Raw genomic sequence first — 17,527 nt, 5'->3', positions numbered from 1 at the left:
TGAAAATTACCAAACTATCAGTTTAATAAGTCACGGCTGCAAAATACTAACGCGAATTCTTTACAGACGAATGGAAAACTGGTAGAAGCCGACCTTGGGGAAGATCAGTTTGGATTCCGTAGAAATATGGGAACACGTGACCCTACGACTTATTTTAGAAGCTAGATTAAGAAATGGCAAACCTACGTTTCTAGCATTTGTAGACTTAGAGAAAGTTAGAGAAAGCTTTTGACAATGTTGACTGGAATACTCTCTTTCAAATTCTGAAGGTGGCAGGGGTAAAAGACAGTGAGCGAAAGGCTATTTACAATTTGTACAGAAAACAGATGGCAGTTATAAGTGTCGAGGGACATGAAAGGGAAGCAGTGGTTGGGAAGGGAGTTAGACAGGGTTGTAGCCTCTCCCCGATGTTGTTCAATCTGTATATTGAGCAAGCAGTAAAGGAAACAAAAGAAAAATTCGGAGTAGGTATTAAAATCCATGGAGAAGAAATAAAAACTTTGAGGTTCGCCGATGACATTGTAATTCTGTCAGAGACAGCAAAGGACTTGGAAGAGCAGTTGAACAGACTGGACAGTGTCTTGAAAGGAGGGTATAAGATGAACATCAACAAAAGCAAAACGAGGATAATGGAATGTTGTCAAATTACGTCGGGTGATGCTGAGGGAATTAGATTAGGAAATGAGACACTTAAAGTAGTAAAGGAGTTTTGCTATTTGGGGAGCAAAATAACTGATGATGGTCAAAGTAGAAAGGATATAAAATGTAGACTGGCAATAGCAAGGAAAGCATTTCTGAAGAAGAGAAATTTGTTAACATCGTGTATAGATTTAAGTGTCAGGAAGTGGTTTCTGAAAGTATTTGTATGGAGTATAGCCATGTATGGAAGTGAAACATGGATGATAACTAGTTTGGAAAAGAAGAGAATAAAAACTTTCGAAATGTGGTGCTACAGAAGAATGCTGAAGATTAGATGGGTAGATCACATAACTAATGAGGAGGTACTGAATAGGATTGGGGAGAAGAGAAGTTTGTGGCACAACTTGACTAGAAGAAGGGATCGGTTGGTAGGACATGTTCTGAGACATCAAGGGATCACCAATTTAATATTGGAGGGCAGCGTGGGGGGGTAAAAATTGTAGAGGGATACCAAGAGATGAATACACTAAGCAGATTCAGAGAGATGTAGGCTGCAGTAGGTACTGGAAGATGAAGAAGCTTGCACAGGATAGAGTAGCGTGGAGAGCTGCATCAAACCAGTCTCAGGACTGAAGACTACAACAACAACAACAACAACAACAACATTGCAGTAGTTAGCCTGCACGATGGGACACCATCAGTTTCTCTAATTCTCTCTGGTAACGTCCCCATTAGGACATTTTCACTATGGCCTCGTTCCCTTGTATCCTACATAATTTTTAACTGTGTCCACTGTGTTTCTGAGCCCCAACTTCTGAATTATGTGTCCTCGCCTGACGGTATCTGCTATTTGTACTGTAATTTTTTTGATTGGAATTTCCTTCCTTATTAAAGTCATCTTTATTATTTCTAAATCTATCTTCTTCCCTGGTCTCATTCAAAATATTCCTATTCCAGGTAACTTAATAAAGCGTTTACCCTGGATCAGTCTTTAACAATCTTGTTTTCCCTCAAATAAACAGACATACACCTAATTAGTGCCCTAAGTAAGTGATTCTCACTAATGGACATGTCTGTCAATTTTCATTTTTTTAAAATGTCATTCAAAACATTTCTTAAACCCTCCCCATTGCTTGGTACCAGGACCAGTACTGAGTAACTCTAGTGCAAGCTTCTGCTTAAATTTTCCTCTTATCATCCCATTTAGGAGGTAGAGCTCCATTGAATGTTCTTCAAAATATTGTAGGGTGTATCGCTCCTTTGAGCTTGAAACTAGGGAAACGATTAGCCAAGTGACTACCATTGGCTAAACTAAATTCTTCCCACCACTCCCTTGGTGATTGAGATTTCATCTCACTAACTTGGTAGGGAACTACATACCTTTTCTGCTTATTTCAGGGTCCAGTGACACCACCATATCATTTGAAAAATCTAACAGTGTTTCATTCCCTCATCATCTACCATATACAGACTTTCTGATGTACAAAATTCAGAGACCCATTTGTAGACTTCCTGCAAGCAGTTCTCTGTTCATTCTAGCTGTCCAAACAATGTTACCTTTTCTATCCCGCGATCTTCTCCGCAGTAGGAACACTTTATTATTGATCTCTTGCAGCATGCTTTAAGGCATTGCAGTTTTCACATACCTGGATTTCAATTTTTCTAGAACTCTGTGTTCTTCCTCCAGAAGAGGAACTGTACATACACACACACACACACACACACACACACACAGTGTGAACATTACATTGCCACTTGAAGGCAATCATATTATGTATTCACTTTCTGTGACATAAACATACATGTTAGAAACTTAAAAACAACATATACACTGTATAATTAATAATAATTCCATACACTGACATCTTGAGCATACAAGTGAAACAGCGGTCAGGTACAAAAGTAAACATACAATGTGATGTTTTTCACTTTCAGGTCCAATTTAATATTTTGTCTTGCCACCTTCTGCTTCAATCACAGCTTCCAAATATCTAGGCATAAATTCCACCAATTTTTGTGTATGCAGGTGTAAAGTTTTTCCACTCTTTCACTAAGGCTACTTTTAAATCATCTTTGCTTTTGAAGTTGTGTTTTTTTAATCCTATGCTTTAGTTCTCCCCAAAGATGTTGAATTGGGTTAATGTCTGGTGACTGGGGAGGCGAATGCAGCTGTTTTGGCACATTATAAAGAAGCTATTCTTTTAAGACAATGGCTGTATTCTTGGGGTCATTGTCTTGCTGAAACACCCAGTCTGTTCTTAGTCCCAGTTTCTGCGCAGATTGCTTCAGATTCTCCTTTAAGATGGTGAGATTCTTCCATTTATCCATAATACCTTCAATAAATACTAAATCCCCAATTCCAGCTCCAGACATGCAATCCCACATAAGAATATTTCCACCACTATTCTTCGTTGATGGGTCAAGATTTCTCTTCTTCCAACTTTCATTCCTTTTTGCCACACCTTTTGGTGTGTATCATACTGGAAGATGTTAAACTTACTCTCATCCTTGAAAAGTACTGTATTCCAAAATGTGGAATCTTTATTTCGGAGCAAAGTTGCAAGTTCTAGGTGCTTCTGCTCATTTACCTTGTTTATGAACGGTTTCTTCCTTGCTGTTCTACTTTCAAAGCCATGATTGTGCAGCAATCTTCATTCTGTTGTGGGGTGAACATTATTTCCGCTAGTATTTGCGACACCTAATACCAACTCTGTAGCTGTAATTCTGGGATCCGCATTCACTTTTCTAATGATGTGTTGGTGTTCCCTTTTAGATAATTTTTGTGGTCGTCCACATCTAGCTTTGTTTTCTACACTTCCTCGATCCCTGTAATTTTGTATTACAGTTTGAACACTTGCATGGCTCCTAACAATTTCCCCAATTTTCAGCAGTGAAAAGCCCTTTTCACTGAGCTCAATAATATTTTTTCTCACCTCCTGGAATTTCAGTTCTTTTTTAATCCATTTTATGTGACCACATTATGTATTGCAATACACATCTATTATATCAACAACCCACACCACTTGCACTGTGTTGACTGCAATGTCTCTCTTGCAGCTAACAACAGACTCGAAGTGTGTGTTGACTTCTGTACTGCAGTAAACAAACACCGTTGAATCTCTCATGCTTGCAGTACATGATACCGGTCTGAAGACCTTGGCTTATGTTGTTATGGATATGGGCACAGGCGCAGAGTTGCATTGTCTACCTCTGTGCATCCAGACTTAAGCAATATGCTACAAAATGGGGGTGTATGTAGACTCTAGAGAGAGAGAGAGAGTGAGTGAGTGAGTGAGTGTGTGTGTGTGTGTGTGTGTGTGTCTATATATAAGAGCTTTATGTAACACAGTACGCCTTTTAAGTGTCAACACGAATTGAACTCCTGGGTATAGATAATTGTTGACCACCAGCTGCACGTGGTGTAGACTGCCATGTGCTGCAGACAGCCACCCCTAACCCTGGACAGCAGTCACACCCGGCTTCCACCAGTAGGGGCTGAAGTCTCGTCAGCTGCTCCTGGAGGCCACCACTGGGAAATATATTCTTGTTGTAGAATGCAAGCATCTGCAAAGACACTGGCAGATGCCATGTGGCATACAACTGGTGCCTCAACGATCCAGCCACATGCCACAGTGCTGCCGTTTGCTGCCTTGTCAGAAGCATGCGACCTGTCACAGCCGCCACTGCCTGCGACAAGCACTGCAGTATTGGAGGTGCCACATTACCCAGATACAGCCGGTGTTAACTCACATCCCTGAGTCATGCGACACCGAGCAGCTTCCTGGTATTCCTCCACAGAGTGACATTTGTAGGACATTGGTGAGCACTCACTGGCTGGTATGAGTCCCAGCCAAGATGTTGACGTTAGACTTCGGAAGTGCTGTGAGTATATTTCTCAGAGTACTCTGTTCGACTTCAGGAACTCTGACGTCTCCACTGCAGTCTACTCAGACCATCCCTGCACTGTTTCTTGATTGGGACTCGAGTGCTCTACTCGCACCTTTCTTGCAGTAGATTAGGACAATCTTTACGTTACCTTCACAAGGGAGCTGTTTCTGTTGCTTATGTTGTCTTGTATTTCTCTGTAGTAATAAAGTTCTACTATTCTCAGTTACCCGGGCACCTTTCACTACTTATGCACACATCTCCAACAATGGGATACTGTGTGGAACACCCCTTTGCACCCTTTCCCAACCAGCTCAGTTGAGTGTCAGCCCATGGCTGTTCTAGTATCTCTTTGTCTCTCTGAAATTCTGTGGGTGTTGCTTGTGCAGTTTTACACTCGCAGGTCATCGTGTCAGTTGCAGAATGTGGTTTTGCAGCCGCGGTTCTGATACAGAAGTTCAGCTTTCGTTTAATCAGCCTTGCACAAGGCTGCAAATTGACTGTTAGTTTTTCCTGACCATGTTTGGATGTCTGTTTACCAGGGAGTGAGCCACAACTAAATAAGTATTTCTGGTAAGCAGTTAGCAGATCCAAATGCTGCGGAGTATCTTGAGCACAAATACGTTAAACTGTTCTCGTAGAAATGTTAACGTTATGAAAAAATTGTCAGTGATAAATCTTTGGAATGGACAGCACCATAAATAATCTCTGGCTGTGCTGTCATATTTGTGTAAATTATAAAAATTAAATTATTTTCAGCTATCTGCAGTAATTATCGACCAACACAGGTAAAATGACTTTCAGTTAGCTTTTGTAAAATAATCAATCACCATAGGCTTTTGAGTGATAATGCAAACAAATAATTTTCACTTCCTTCAGACTTCATTATGTTGCTAGTAATTACACAAAAGTTCGCCACAGATTTTGACAGGAAGGATTCAATAAGCATACTGAATCTAGTATCATTAAATGTTAATCACACTAACTGAATAACATTCATTTTTCATCAATTACAATATTTTTGTTAGCGAATTCAGTTGAGGGCATAGGCGAATAATTGTTAGCAGCAAAATCTTCTTCTTTGTTCTGGCTGTCACTTAGTATGTGGCAGTTGTCGGCTTATCATCTGTGACAGCAACAAAGATGCTGCCATCAGCCTACTGCTGCAATCTTCATCATGACATGAAACAAACAGAAACAATGAATTTTTTTTTTTTTTTTTTTTTTTTTTTTTTACAAAAGTACAACACATTTAGATAAGAAATTAAGTTCTGAATCAAATAATATAATAGATATCGCGAAATTACTGTATCTTGTCACCTGCATACCCTGGGGCAGTAAGAATTCGGCTCCTGTAATATGATGTACCTCTGGTGAGAGAAGCGTCATTATAAGGATTATCCAGACAAAGACCATAGATAGTATGTACAGGTGGCAGTGTCATCTGCATAACACCAAAAATAAAATAATCTGTTGGACTGAAGTCAGCTTTATAGCACAAATTGAAACACCTTATCAACAGGATGTATGGTGTGGGATATTTCACTTGAAGATTACTGGATAAAGCTATTCTAGTCCCCTTATCAAAGGAATAATACATCACAGAAAGCAAAGATTATGGGAAATTCTTTTCATATGCTGCATTACAAAGTCAGTGTGTAACCTTTTAATCAGATGATTTGAAAGAAAAATTGAAGAAAGCCTGGGGTACAAAAAGTTCGGGTTTTGGAAAGACAAAGGTACATGAGATGCTGTTGCATGTTAGAGGATGATAGTATAGAGAAAGTTATCAGGTGTAACACTTTTACTCTCATTTGTCCTTGACTACTGAATTTTCACAGATTTCAACTGTAATTCCAGTTTACTCAAAAATAATGAGCTCGTTGCAATTTTTTAATTATTCAAAAGCAGGAAGAGAAACATAATTTTTTTAAATTTATCCTCTTGATGATGGATGATTGCAGTAATCCCATTAAAAGCGTGGCTTTTTGTTATTTGTGTACTACATGTGAAACTGGTGAGTTTTTAAATTTAATTTCAACATCAAATTTCAATAATACTTTCATTTATTCATAACTTACTTGGTCACACAACATTTGAAATTATCTAACTGCATATTAGCACAGACTTCCACTGTGTGAATATGTTTCGTTGCGGGAAAAGTGTAACATTAAAGGTTCCAGATGGATATTTCATGTAAGCTGTATCCTAACACAAATCTGTAGTGCTACTATCTTTATAACACATTTGTAACTGTGAACTACTGGTTATCCTAGGACAACTCAACTGTAAAGCAATGCATCATATGTTTGTTGAAAGCAGTCTGATGATGAATTTATAAATTTGCGACTGGTAACAGTACTTTTTATGAATAAAGTAACCTGAAACCAGTTTGTGGCTGGTTGCAGTACACCATCAACAATTTACTTCACATAACAGCCACAGTATCCAACAATGTTTTTATTTGACAAAATTACATCATTCCACTCTGCATGCTCAGCCACCACTGTCTTACAAAAATTCCCACCAAAACTCTCAACAAAAAGAGTTCAAAGATATAGCTCACATATAAAGATGAAAGTAGTCAATTTTTGACAGCAGAATGTAATTGGATAGTTGTAATATAACCTACATATAAAGATAGTTAAATACAAAGATTTCTTTATGGAAATTGACTTTATAAAATGAAATAATTACTTCAGACTTTTTAATGTTATATTGTGGTTGGAAATGGAAATGAAGTCCCATGCTTCTTGATAGAGCGTAGGGGAATGATTCGTGAGACCTGCACCGCCGCACTAGGCAAGGTCCTAATGGAGGTGGTTTGCCGTTGCCTTCCTCAGAATTGTGAAATGGATGATGCAGGAGGCGAATAAAATGTTCTGTTCTCAGGCCACGTCAATGGAGATAAAATTCTCAAGCTTCCAATAACTGTCATAGCCATTGCCCTCATTAGTTAACACTACTGAATTTGGCACAGCTTGGAAACTGAGAACTTTCTATCCAGTTATGCTGCCATGAAAGGCTCAGATATTCAAAGAAGTGTTAGATGAGTATGTTGTCTGTTACCAACACTTTACAATTTTTATACTGAGAAAGAGACAGAGGTTTAGAATAAGGGATGTAATAGTAGGAGAAAAGGTAGAGACAGTGAAGTATTCAGACAATTAAGCAGTGTCATCTGAATCAGAGCTTCATAAAAGTGTGTGGAATACGGATAAATATAGGAAAGACTGAAGTTATGAGAATCAGCCGACAAAGGTTCCATCAAAATATCATTTGGCAGAAGACTTCAGATCGTATAAAACCTTTATCTATTTTAGAAGTTTTTTGGTGGAAATGAGAAGCCATGTGGACAAAAAATAAGTAGAATGTCTATGACTAAAAGTGCTTTTGGAAGATGAAAGGTTTATTGACAGCAAAAAGAATACAATTGGAAGAGAGAGAGAGAGAGAGAGAGAGAGAGAGAGAGAGAGAGAGCATGGGAGGTGGGGTGGGGGGAGGCTGGACGACATCAGAAGTGGACGAAGTTGGAGGCTGGCAAGACATTAAAGGAGAGGCACAGGGTAGGAAGAACAGGGCGGGTGTATGTCAAGGGTTAAATGTTTAGGGTTATAGAATTTGGTATGATCTCTGATTTTGAAATTTTGGGTGTTAAGAAGCCCTATATGCTGCAGTGAGTTTCTAAATGTTAAGGTAGGAAATCAGTGCCAACCTTTTCGTGTCACTTCCTGGGATCCTTAAGCTTCCAGCCCCTAGTAGGGTGTGGATATATTGATGACATCTTTTGTGCATGGACTTGTGGTGAGGCTGACCCATTGAAATTTTTAGAACCTCAAAGTACATTCTTCCAATTAAATTTCACATGGTTATGTTCTAAATCTCATGCTGCTTTCCATGAGGTTGAGCTCATCTGCACCGAGAGTCGGCTACACCCTTCTGCCCACATTAAATCTGAAAACAAACAACAGTACTTACGTTGAAAGTCTCCTCAGATATGCTGCCGGATCATATGATTCAATATTTTGATGATCCACATATCCGCCATGTTCAGGAGAACACTGCTTCTGCTGAGTTCCACTGAAAACTGATGCCGGGATTGCAAATCACTGTCCTTGGCATCAGTTTTCATCGGGATTCAGCAGCAGCAGCAATATCCTGAAGGTGACGGTCAGCTGGAGCGCCAAAATATTGAATCATGTCAAACTCTTGAGGAGAATTTCAAGACTTATTACACTGGGAAAGCCTAGGAATTCACAACAGTACTTGCATTTTGACAGTTGCCATTCTTTTCATGTCAGATGTTCCCTCCCCTACAGCCTCCAGGGCAAAAGAATTTGTTCAGATACCGGTTCCTTTTCAGCCATACCTCAGTATTCTCACCTCACCACAGCCTCAATAAATGTAACAGTCCCGCCAGCCTAGTTCAAAAACAGATCTACTGGCCCATCACATCCAATCCTGGTACTGCTGATCCCTCCAAAAATCAACTTAGGAGTACACCTCTTGTCATTCATTATTGTCCTGGTCTTGAATGTGTTAAAGAGCTACTTGAGTGACACTATAACTTCTTAAAATCAAGCCATGAAATGACATCCATTCTGTCTGATATTTTTCCCACACCACCTAGTTTACCTCTTTGTGCTGTGCTCCCCCCTCCCCCCCCCCCCCCCCCCTCCCCAGTCTCCAGAATATTCTAAGATCCTATGCTCCTTGTGCACACATTTTCCTACCCTATGGCACCTACCCATGTGACCATTGCTTCTGTAAGACTTGCTTCTGCAGCTTCCTACCAACTCCTATACCAGCTTTGTAATAAGCAAAATATAAACTGTTAAATGATATGTCATGTAACTGCTGTTTTGTAAATGCTGTTCAGCCATCTACATTGGTAAGGCTACCACCAAATTATCAGTTTGGATGAAGTGGCATAGACAGAGGCTGTACACTGGCAAAAAGCGATATCCTTGATTAAATTTTCTCATTTTGAGAAGACAGAATGAACAGTCTGTTTTACTTACTAAAAACTTTCTAAAGCCAAGATCACATAAACATTTCTTTATTTAAAACAATCAGTTTTGACAGATTTTGCTGTTATCTCCAGGTGTTAAAAAATCTTTTCTTTATGAAGCGTGTTCATTTCAGGTTGGATCTCAGGCCAAGTTGTCAAGGATAAAAAAAGACACGTGCTTTGGTTATGACAAACCTTTTATAATGCACTGTTTTTGATCTACATGACAACCTGGCATGAGATTGATCGTAAAATGAACATGTTTCATAACAAAAAGATTTTTTAAGACCTGAAGATGACAGCAAAGTCTCTGAAAACCAATTGTTTTAAATAAAGAAAGGTTTATGCAACCTTGGCTTTAGATAAATTTTAGAAAACAATAATCTGTTCCAGAGCAAGTTCCATAGCATGACAGTCGTGAACTCAGTGCCTGTTTCACCACAGGATTCTCCCTCTTGCCACCAGTGTCTCAGAACTCTGCAGGTGGGAACTGGCTGTAAATGTGCTTGGCTTCTATGACTCATCTGGCTTAAATTAAGTCTCACCTGGTCAGCCACTAACAATTAGTTGTTCCTTCTCATATCATCCAGTAAGTCTCCCGTGACCTGGGGTTGTGGGTGACTTTTCCATAAATCTTCCCTTAAACCTCATTAGTCTTTTTCTTTCATCCCACCTCCTTTCTCATCAGCCCTTCTGAAGTGGGAAGGAGCCACTGGCTCTGCAAGCTTGTATGTTTCCACATATTTTGTGCATTTGGTCCTGCCACCTCTTGGTGAGATTATTTGTTGTCTGTCCATATTATGTTTTTCAACAGTAATTTATCTGAATAAATTTTTAAGATCAGTAAGCCTCTCTCTCATTTCACAAGATGTTTGTGAGTGTAAGTACCAGGGGTGATCAAAACAGTTCAGAATTGGTATGCTAATCAGGCAAAATAGCCATGAGCATTGAGGCAATCATTCCACCAAAGCACCAGGTCAAAGATACTCGTTTGATAAAACACTGTGTTGTGCCGCATGAAGAAGTCCGTAACTGCCCACTGCACAGCTTTGTCAGCCAGGAATTGTCGATCCTTGAGACCTGAGACCTTTTTAAGCGACCAAAGGCATGATAATTCTATGGAGAGAGCTCGGGACTATGGAGCAGGTGGTGAAGTGTCTCCCACTTGATGGAGTGAGGTCTCATGTCGAATTGCAATGAGGATGGAACTTGGCGTGCCATTCCACAACAGTGGTTTTTGACAGATGTGTTGCCCCACACCATATTCTTCATTCCCCGGTGAATGTTCGCCGGTGTTTGTTCTTCAGCAGCTGGGAAAAGAATAACAGCACATTGGTCCTGTTGGGACACATTTGGTGATGAAATTGATGTAGTTTACATTTCTGCATTAGTGCACGCATGTCAGAAAGCCACAAATGCCACCCTAATCCCTTGACTACATGTCAGAGTTGTGCTACGCTGCACAGTTCCAGTAATGGCCTCAGATGAAAACTTTTTGATCGCCCCTTTTATTGTGCGGCTTGACTCTTCTCAGATTGTATGCTCTCAGAATTTTGTCAGCGATGCACGACATCTCAACATCTTCACCGTACTCTGTTAACCACTGTGAAGTGCTTGGCAGAGGTTACTTCCATTTTATACCTCCATTTCCGTTGGGAAGATGTTTGCTTAAATACCTCTGTGAATGCAGTAATTAGTCTAATCCTGCCATTGCAACCCCTGTGGGAGTGACATGTAAGGGTGGTGGTAAATTCCTAGATTACTCACTTAGTACTGAGTCTTGAAACTATGTAAGTAGTTTTTGTTGCTCGAGAGTTGATGTCTGTCATCCATCCACTACCATTGGAGGTTTCTCGTAATTTCTGTGAAGCTGTCTCATTTGTCAAAAAAATCTGTGACCATTCACACTGCCCTTCTTTGTAGACTTGAAATATCCTGTGTAGTCCTCTTGGTTTTCAGGCCTCTCTTCCATCATAGTTTTACAAGTAACACAGTCACAAAAGATGGTATTAACCTATGTTACTTATCTGTTTGTTCTGTTTGGTGTGGATCCCACTAACTTGAAAAACAGTTTAAGATGATTTGCAAGAGTGATTTGTAAGCAGTCTCCTTTGTAGACTGCTTGTATGTTTCCAGCATCCTACTCATGAAATGAGGTTTACAGCCTGCCTGACCTCCAACCGGGCATTTTGTTTTATATCCCCAGAAATTGTTTTAGCCACACATTTGTGTGAATTGACCATTCCAGTCATGGTGCATTCTTATTGTTATTATATGGTACTATGTTTATGCATTTTGTGAAGTGTACAGTTTTACATTTGTGAACCTTTAGAGCAAATCACCAGTCTTTGTACTACTTTGAAATCTTTTGAAGATATGATGGAATGTGTACAACTTTTTCCAAATAGTACTTCATTATAGGTAACTTAGGAATACTGAAGAAACCATATATGAGAAACTGGTGCAGAAATGTCACTATTCAGTGTTGAATTACCAGTAGATCTTGCAATATTTCTCCTTAACAAAGTTCAACAGACACCAAATTTAACATCTACAGCAGTTTTTCCAAGCAGTAATAGTGAATTTAGATATTCATTGGACAACAAACTGTTAACCTATGCTCAAAGAAAATTTTATGAAGAAAATGGCTACATTGTTATTCCCGGCTTAATTGAAGATGGCCTTCTAGATGAATGCAGGTGAGTAATTTCAGATATTACAGATTTGATTGTGTGTGAATTGTTTTGTACCTCCTTTTAGAACTGGATTGCGTGACATTATTGGGTACGACCTGTATCATTCACTGTCCATCTCAAATTTTTTAAACTACCTCCTCCTGCTTGCTTTCCTATAACACTGTCTGTGCTCTGCTTTGTGCACTTTCAGTATTCTCAGGACACTAACATTTCTTCCAGTTTTAATGCTTATCTTTCACTCATCATATACCGGCGGCATTTTATTAGTGTGCTGAAAAGAGTTCTTCAGAAATGTTGTTTACCATTGTTACATTTGCAACTTTCTTTTAAGTCTTTTGCCCTTACAGATTGTTTTTGTTTCAGGGATCATTTTGTTGACATATGCCATGGACGTGCTGACAGGGGCAACATGGTTTTAATGAAAGACATTTCACTGGCCAAAACTGGAGCAACAGGAGAGTACCTGTATTATAAAGTTCAAGACATTTTATGGGATGAAATCTTTGCTAAGTACATCACTCATCCATTGGTAAATAATGTTTATATGTAATACAAAATCTAACATACAAACTTAGTTAAGAAATGGTGTATTTTTTGCATCTCCTAAACTGTGTTCTATGGCACATGCAGTGTGAGAGAGTAATAAACACTGAAATGAAAACATGGGTGTTAATAGAGCAGTATTGACTACCATCCACAATAAAAGAGGAATGACAACATAGTTAAGCAGTGGTCATAAATGGACTCTGTGGCAGAGACTCATACCATGCAATCTGTTAGTAAATCAATTTATTGATTTTATGTTCATAGGCTTAAATGACCTGTGTCAATATGAATAAAATTATTTTGAGTATTGGGCTGTGTCGTCAGAAACATGTAAACAACTAAAGTGCCGGTTGTCATTAGAAACACTAAAACAACTAAAGTGCTGACGTTTGGACCGACTTTGCAGATATCCTGTTCAGAGTGTCCTGAAGAGCAATGCTGCAAAGTCGGTCCGTATGTCAGCACTTTAGCTTTTTAGTGTTTCTTAATGATGTGACCAAAACCCAAAATGATTTCATTCAAATTTATTGCATTTTTTGGCTTCAGATATTAATGAATAAAATTACAAATGGACAGCATGGCTGACCAATACTCAGAGCCAAAATTTCAAAAACTGCCAGCGGAAACAGTTACAAAAAAGCTGTGCAATGTTTGCATCAGATGGTATATGACATGGCGGAAGTGCTGAGTCGCATGGATTGGGCAGGTCTTTCATCTTGGTCTTCCAAAGGGATGAAGGGATATGATTACTGTAGCAAGGGGTTGGGAGTGAGAGTAGTATAGGGATGAACTAAGATGTTGTGAACATTGGATGGGCAGTGAAAAACCACTGGAGGGTGGGGGGATGCTGGATAGTGTGTCTCTCATTTCAGGGCACAATGATAGATAATCCAAAGACCTATCAAAATGTATGGTTCATTTGTTGCAGTCCAGGGTGATTTTGGACGACAAGAGTGCCCTACTTTGTATTTGATTCTTGGGGGTTGTGGGAGGATTGGGGGCGTATGAGGATGTGGCATGGGAAATCTGTTTGTGGACTAGATTTGGGGGTAGTGCCTGTCTGTGGTGGCCGTTGTGAGACCTTCAGCATACTGAGCAAATTAGTTTTCATCATTGCAGATTCATGGTGCACAGGTAGCCAGGCTGTGTGGGAGGGATTTTTTGGTGTGGAAGGGACAGCAGCTGTTGAAGTACATGTACTGTTGATTAGTAGATTTAATGTGGACAGAGGTATGGATGGAACCATCAGAGAGGTGGTGGTCAACGTCCAGGAAGGTACCACATTGAGTTGAAGATGCCTGGCTGAAACAGATGGGAGAGATGTTGAGGTTGTGAAGGAATGAGGTGAGGGTGTCTGGGCTCCTCACTCCAGGTAATGAAGATATCATCAGTGAACCTGAACCAGACTAGGTGTAGGAAGTTGTGGGAGGCAAGGAATGTTTCCTCTAGATGGCCCATAAACAGTCTGACATAGAAGGGTGCCATGCGGGTGCCCATGGGGCTGTGCCACAGATTTGTTTGTATACCTTCCCTTCAAAGGAAACTAGTTGTGTGGTAGGGTATAGTTGGTAAGGTGTATGAGGGTATGAGGAATGAGGTTGTGAATTTAGAGTCTGAAAGTGACGGGAAGAGATAGAGTTCAATAGCAGCAAGCCCAAAGGCATGAGAGATGTTGGCATGTAAGGAGGTGGCATCAACAGTGACGGGTGTGGATCCAGCAGGTAAAGAGGAGGGGATGGTGTAGAGTTGTTGAAGGAAGTGGTTATTACACTACTAGCCATTAACATTGCTACACCACGAAGATGACATGCTACAGCCGCGAAATTTAACCGAGAGGAAGAAGATGCAGTGATACGCAAATGATTAGCTTTTCAGAGCATTCACACAAAGTTCGCGCTGGTGGCGACACCTACAACGTGCTGACATGAGGAAAGTTTCCAACCGATTTCTCATACACAAACAGCAGTTGACCGGTGTTGCCTGGTGAAACGTTGTTGTGATGTCTCGTGTTAGGAGGAGAAATGCATTAACAGGGTGTATACGACCCGGGACATCCGGGAAAAACCCAGGAATTTTTTCATCCGGGAGAAAACCGGGAAAAACCCGGGAATTTTTTAAAATTCCAGGAACTTTTCCTTGTTTTAGTTACCAATTAAATTTTTGTGATTTTGACTGGTAAGAACCAATACTCTAACGAAAGATATTACTGTATCCTGCTTCTGCAGGATAATGCGGCAGCAAAAAAACGTGAAAAAAAAAAAAAAAAACGAAAATAAAACTTAAGTCGCAAAGGAAATGCGCCATATACAACAACAAAACACAGTGCTCATTCAAGCGTCTGCCAACCAAAGGGTTTAGGAAGAATGTGCAGTGCTTCCTAACAACAAATTGCCTCCGATGAGTGTTACATGACAGCTGTTTACATTTGATTCATTTGAGCAGTTGCAGGCGGGCTCTTGCGCATGCGCAGTTGAGTCGCTTGTGAGTAGTATGTTCTCCCGCTTCTGGCTACAGATGTGTGGCTTGGCGCCACTATCTAATTGCTCCGGTTTGAAAACATTGTAGATCCAGGGCTGATGCATAGAGCAGTCTTGAGTTGTAGTGGGGAGGTGGGTAGTCTCCACGTGAGCTGTGTTTACGTTTAGTGATTTTGCTGTTTCCTCTTCGTTTATTGCTCTCACATTAAATGAAAACAAAAAGGATTTCTGTGGCCGGGTGCTACCAGATGAATTAAAATACGTTCGCATAATTACGCAAGGCTAAAATATGTTACTAGTTTCAGGTTTTATTTCCACCTTTCTGACAGTCAAGCGTTAATCACCTTGCAGAACAATGAAGTTATTTTTGTCGGTTTGCTAAAGAGATTTGGCTTTCATTAATATTTTGCGCTGAGGCAGTCAATTTATTTGAAATGAAGTGTTTAATTTCAAACTGTTGGCTAGTTGCAACTGTTCGCTTCATTTCAAGTGCACGTTTTCCATCTTCTGGCTCGTATGGCATTATGCCATAATAAAGAACCAAACATGAGATAATACAGTACTGGTACTCAAGAAAATTTACATCCGAATCTGGACATACGATTGTGCACTTTAAGCCGAATTATGCATTTTAGTATAGTTCACGAAATTCTGATGCTCCTGAAGTATCCTTTGATGTCTTGTTTCTTTTATGACATAATGTAAGATCTTTTAATGTTTTACACGTACGAAGATGCGGGCTTCCTGCGTCACTGTAGCTGCGCAAGCGCAGTGACGCCTGTTATCTGGTGTTCTCTGGCAAATGCTGAAACAAACCAGTTTCTAACAGGTCACAGGAAAATATTGCGAATGGTGGTTTGAAAAGTGTTACTTTCAAAGTAAATTTCCTTTTACACAAGATGAACTATGTGCGAGAATGTACGATGAATTTCTTAAATCACAGAACATTTGACTCTCGTTAAAAAATAAAGTCTTTGAGGATGACCATGTGGAAGAATTTACGCTGTTATTAAAAATTTTACTGGCACATTTATGTGATGTATCTTAAAGTGTAACACGCGCAAAATGATCAGCATTATATGTGGAAGCTTAGCTTCTCTTGTAGCCTATTAATCTTTGAGACCAATATTATTTGTGAAAGCTTTGTTTTTATTCTAGCAAAACTATGTATATTAAATTAAACCATTAACTTTTCTTTTTGTGTGTCCGTGCTACTTAAGAGTGATCTTGCTATTGGTTGACTACCCTACGTGTCCTGTGCTGTCATCAGCTGCCGAGGTCACGTGACATGAGCTATGACTGGCTTACAAAAGCGCGTCGCAATCTCGATTTCATTGCTTCAGAAAGTAACATGCAGTGTTTGGTGGAATTCGAATTTATACCTCCGTAAAATGAAGAAATACAGCGTACATGTTGCTGCACATCAAAGATCTTTCCAAAACATGTTTTTTTCCCCTGGGTTTCGTTTCCTAAAGTACTGGCAAATTCTACGTCTCTGTAGAAAACCATAAACATTCTAAGGATTGATAAGTTTTACAGTGCCGAGGAAAAGTATACTCTCATTCAACATGGAAAAAGTGTATTTTCACCTGGCAGAAAGTGTATTTTCAACCGGGAAATCCGGGAAGAATCCAGGAATTTTTTTTTCTTGTCCACGTATACACCCTATGCGTACCATGACGTTTCCGACTTCGATAAAGGTCGGATTGTAGCCCATCACGAGTGCGGTTTATCGTATCGTGACATTGCTGCTCACATTGGTCGAGATCCAATGACTGTTAGCAGAATATGGAATCGGTGAGTTCAGGAGGGTAACACGGAATGCCGTGCTGGATTCCAACAGCCTCGTATCACTAGCAGTTGAGATAACAGGCATCTTATCTGCATGGCTGTAACGGATCGTGCAGCCACGTCTCAATCCACGAGTCAACAGATGGGGACATTTGCAAGACAAGAGTCATCTGCATGAACAGTTTGACGATGTTTGCAGCAGCATGGACTATCAGCTCAGAGGCTATGACTGCAGTTACCCTTGACGCTGCATCACAGACAGGAACACCTGCGATGGTGTACTCAACGACGAACCTGGGTGCACGAATGGCAAAACATCTTTTTTTCGGATGAATCCAGGTTCTGTATACAGCATCATGATGGTTGCATCCGTGTTTGGCATCATCGCAGTGAACGCAAGTTGGAAGCAAGTATTCGTCATCGCCATACTGGCGTATCACCTGGCGTGATGGTATGGGCTGCCATTGGTTAAACGTCTTGGT

At 40.1% G+C, this 17,527-nt stretch overlaps 1 protein-coding gene across 2 annotated transcripts in view; it reads left to right on the top strand.

Annotated features, from left to right (window-relative positions):
- LOC126092853 (phytanoyl-CoA dioxygenase, peroxisomal-like) overlaps positions 1-17,527 on the top strand; it is an 85,035-nt gene that overhangs the window by 32,311 nt on the left and 35,197 nt on the right. For both annotated transcript variants that reach the window (XM_049908593.1, XM_049908586.1), the window contains exons 3-4: positions 12,071-12,234; positions 12,595-12,760. In XM_049908593.1, the coding sequence (XP_049764550.1) occupies positions 12,071-12,234; positions 12,595-12,760 (330 nt within the window). The remainder of the gene's footprint in view (positions 1-12,070; positions 12,235-12,594; positions 12,761-17,527) is intronic.

Source organism: Schistocerca cancellata, chromosome 1 (assembly GCF_023864275.1).
Source record: "Schistocerca cancellata isolate TAMUIC-IGC-003103 chromosome 1, iqSchCanc2.1, whole genome shotgun sequence".
NCBI classification, from domain to species: Eukaryota; Metazoa; Arthropoda; class Insecta; order Orthoptera; family Acrididae; genus Schistocerca; species Schistocerca cancellata.
This window is presented reverse-complemented; position numbering and strand designations above follow the sequence as displayed.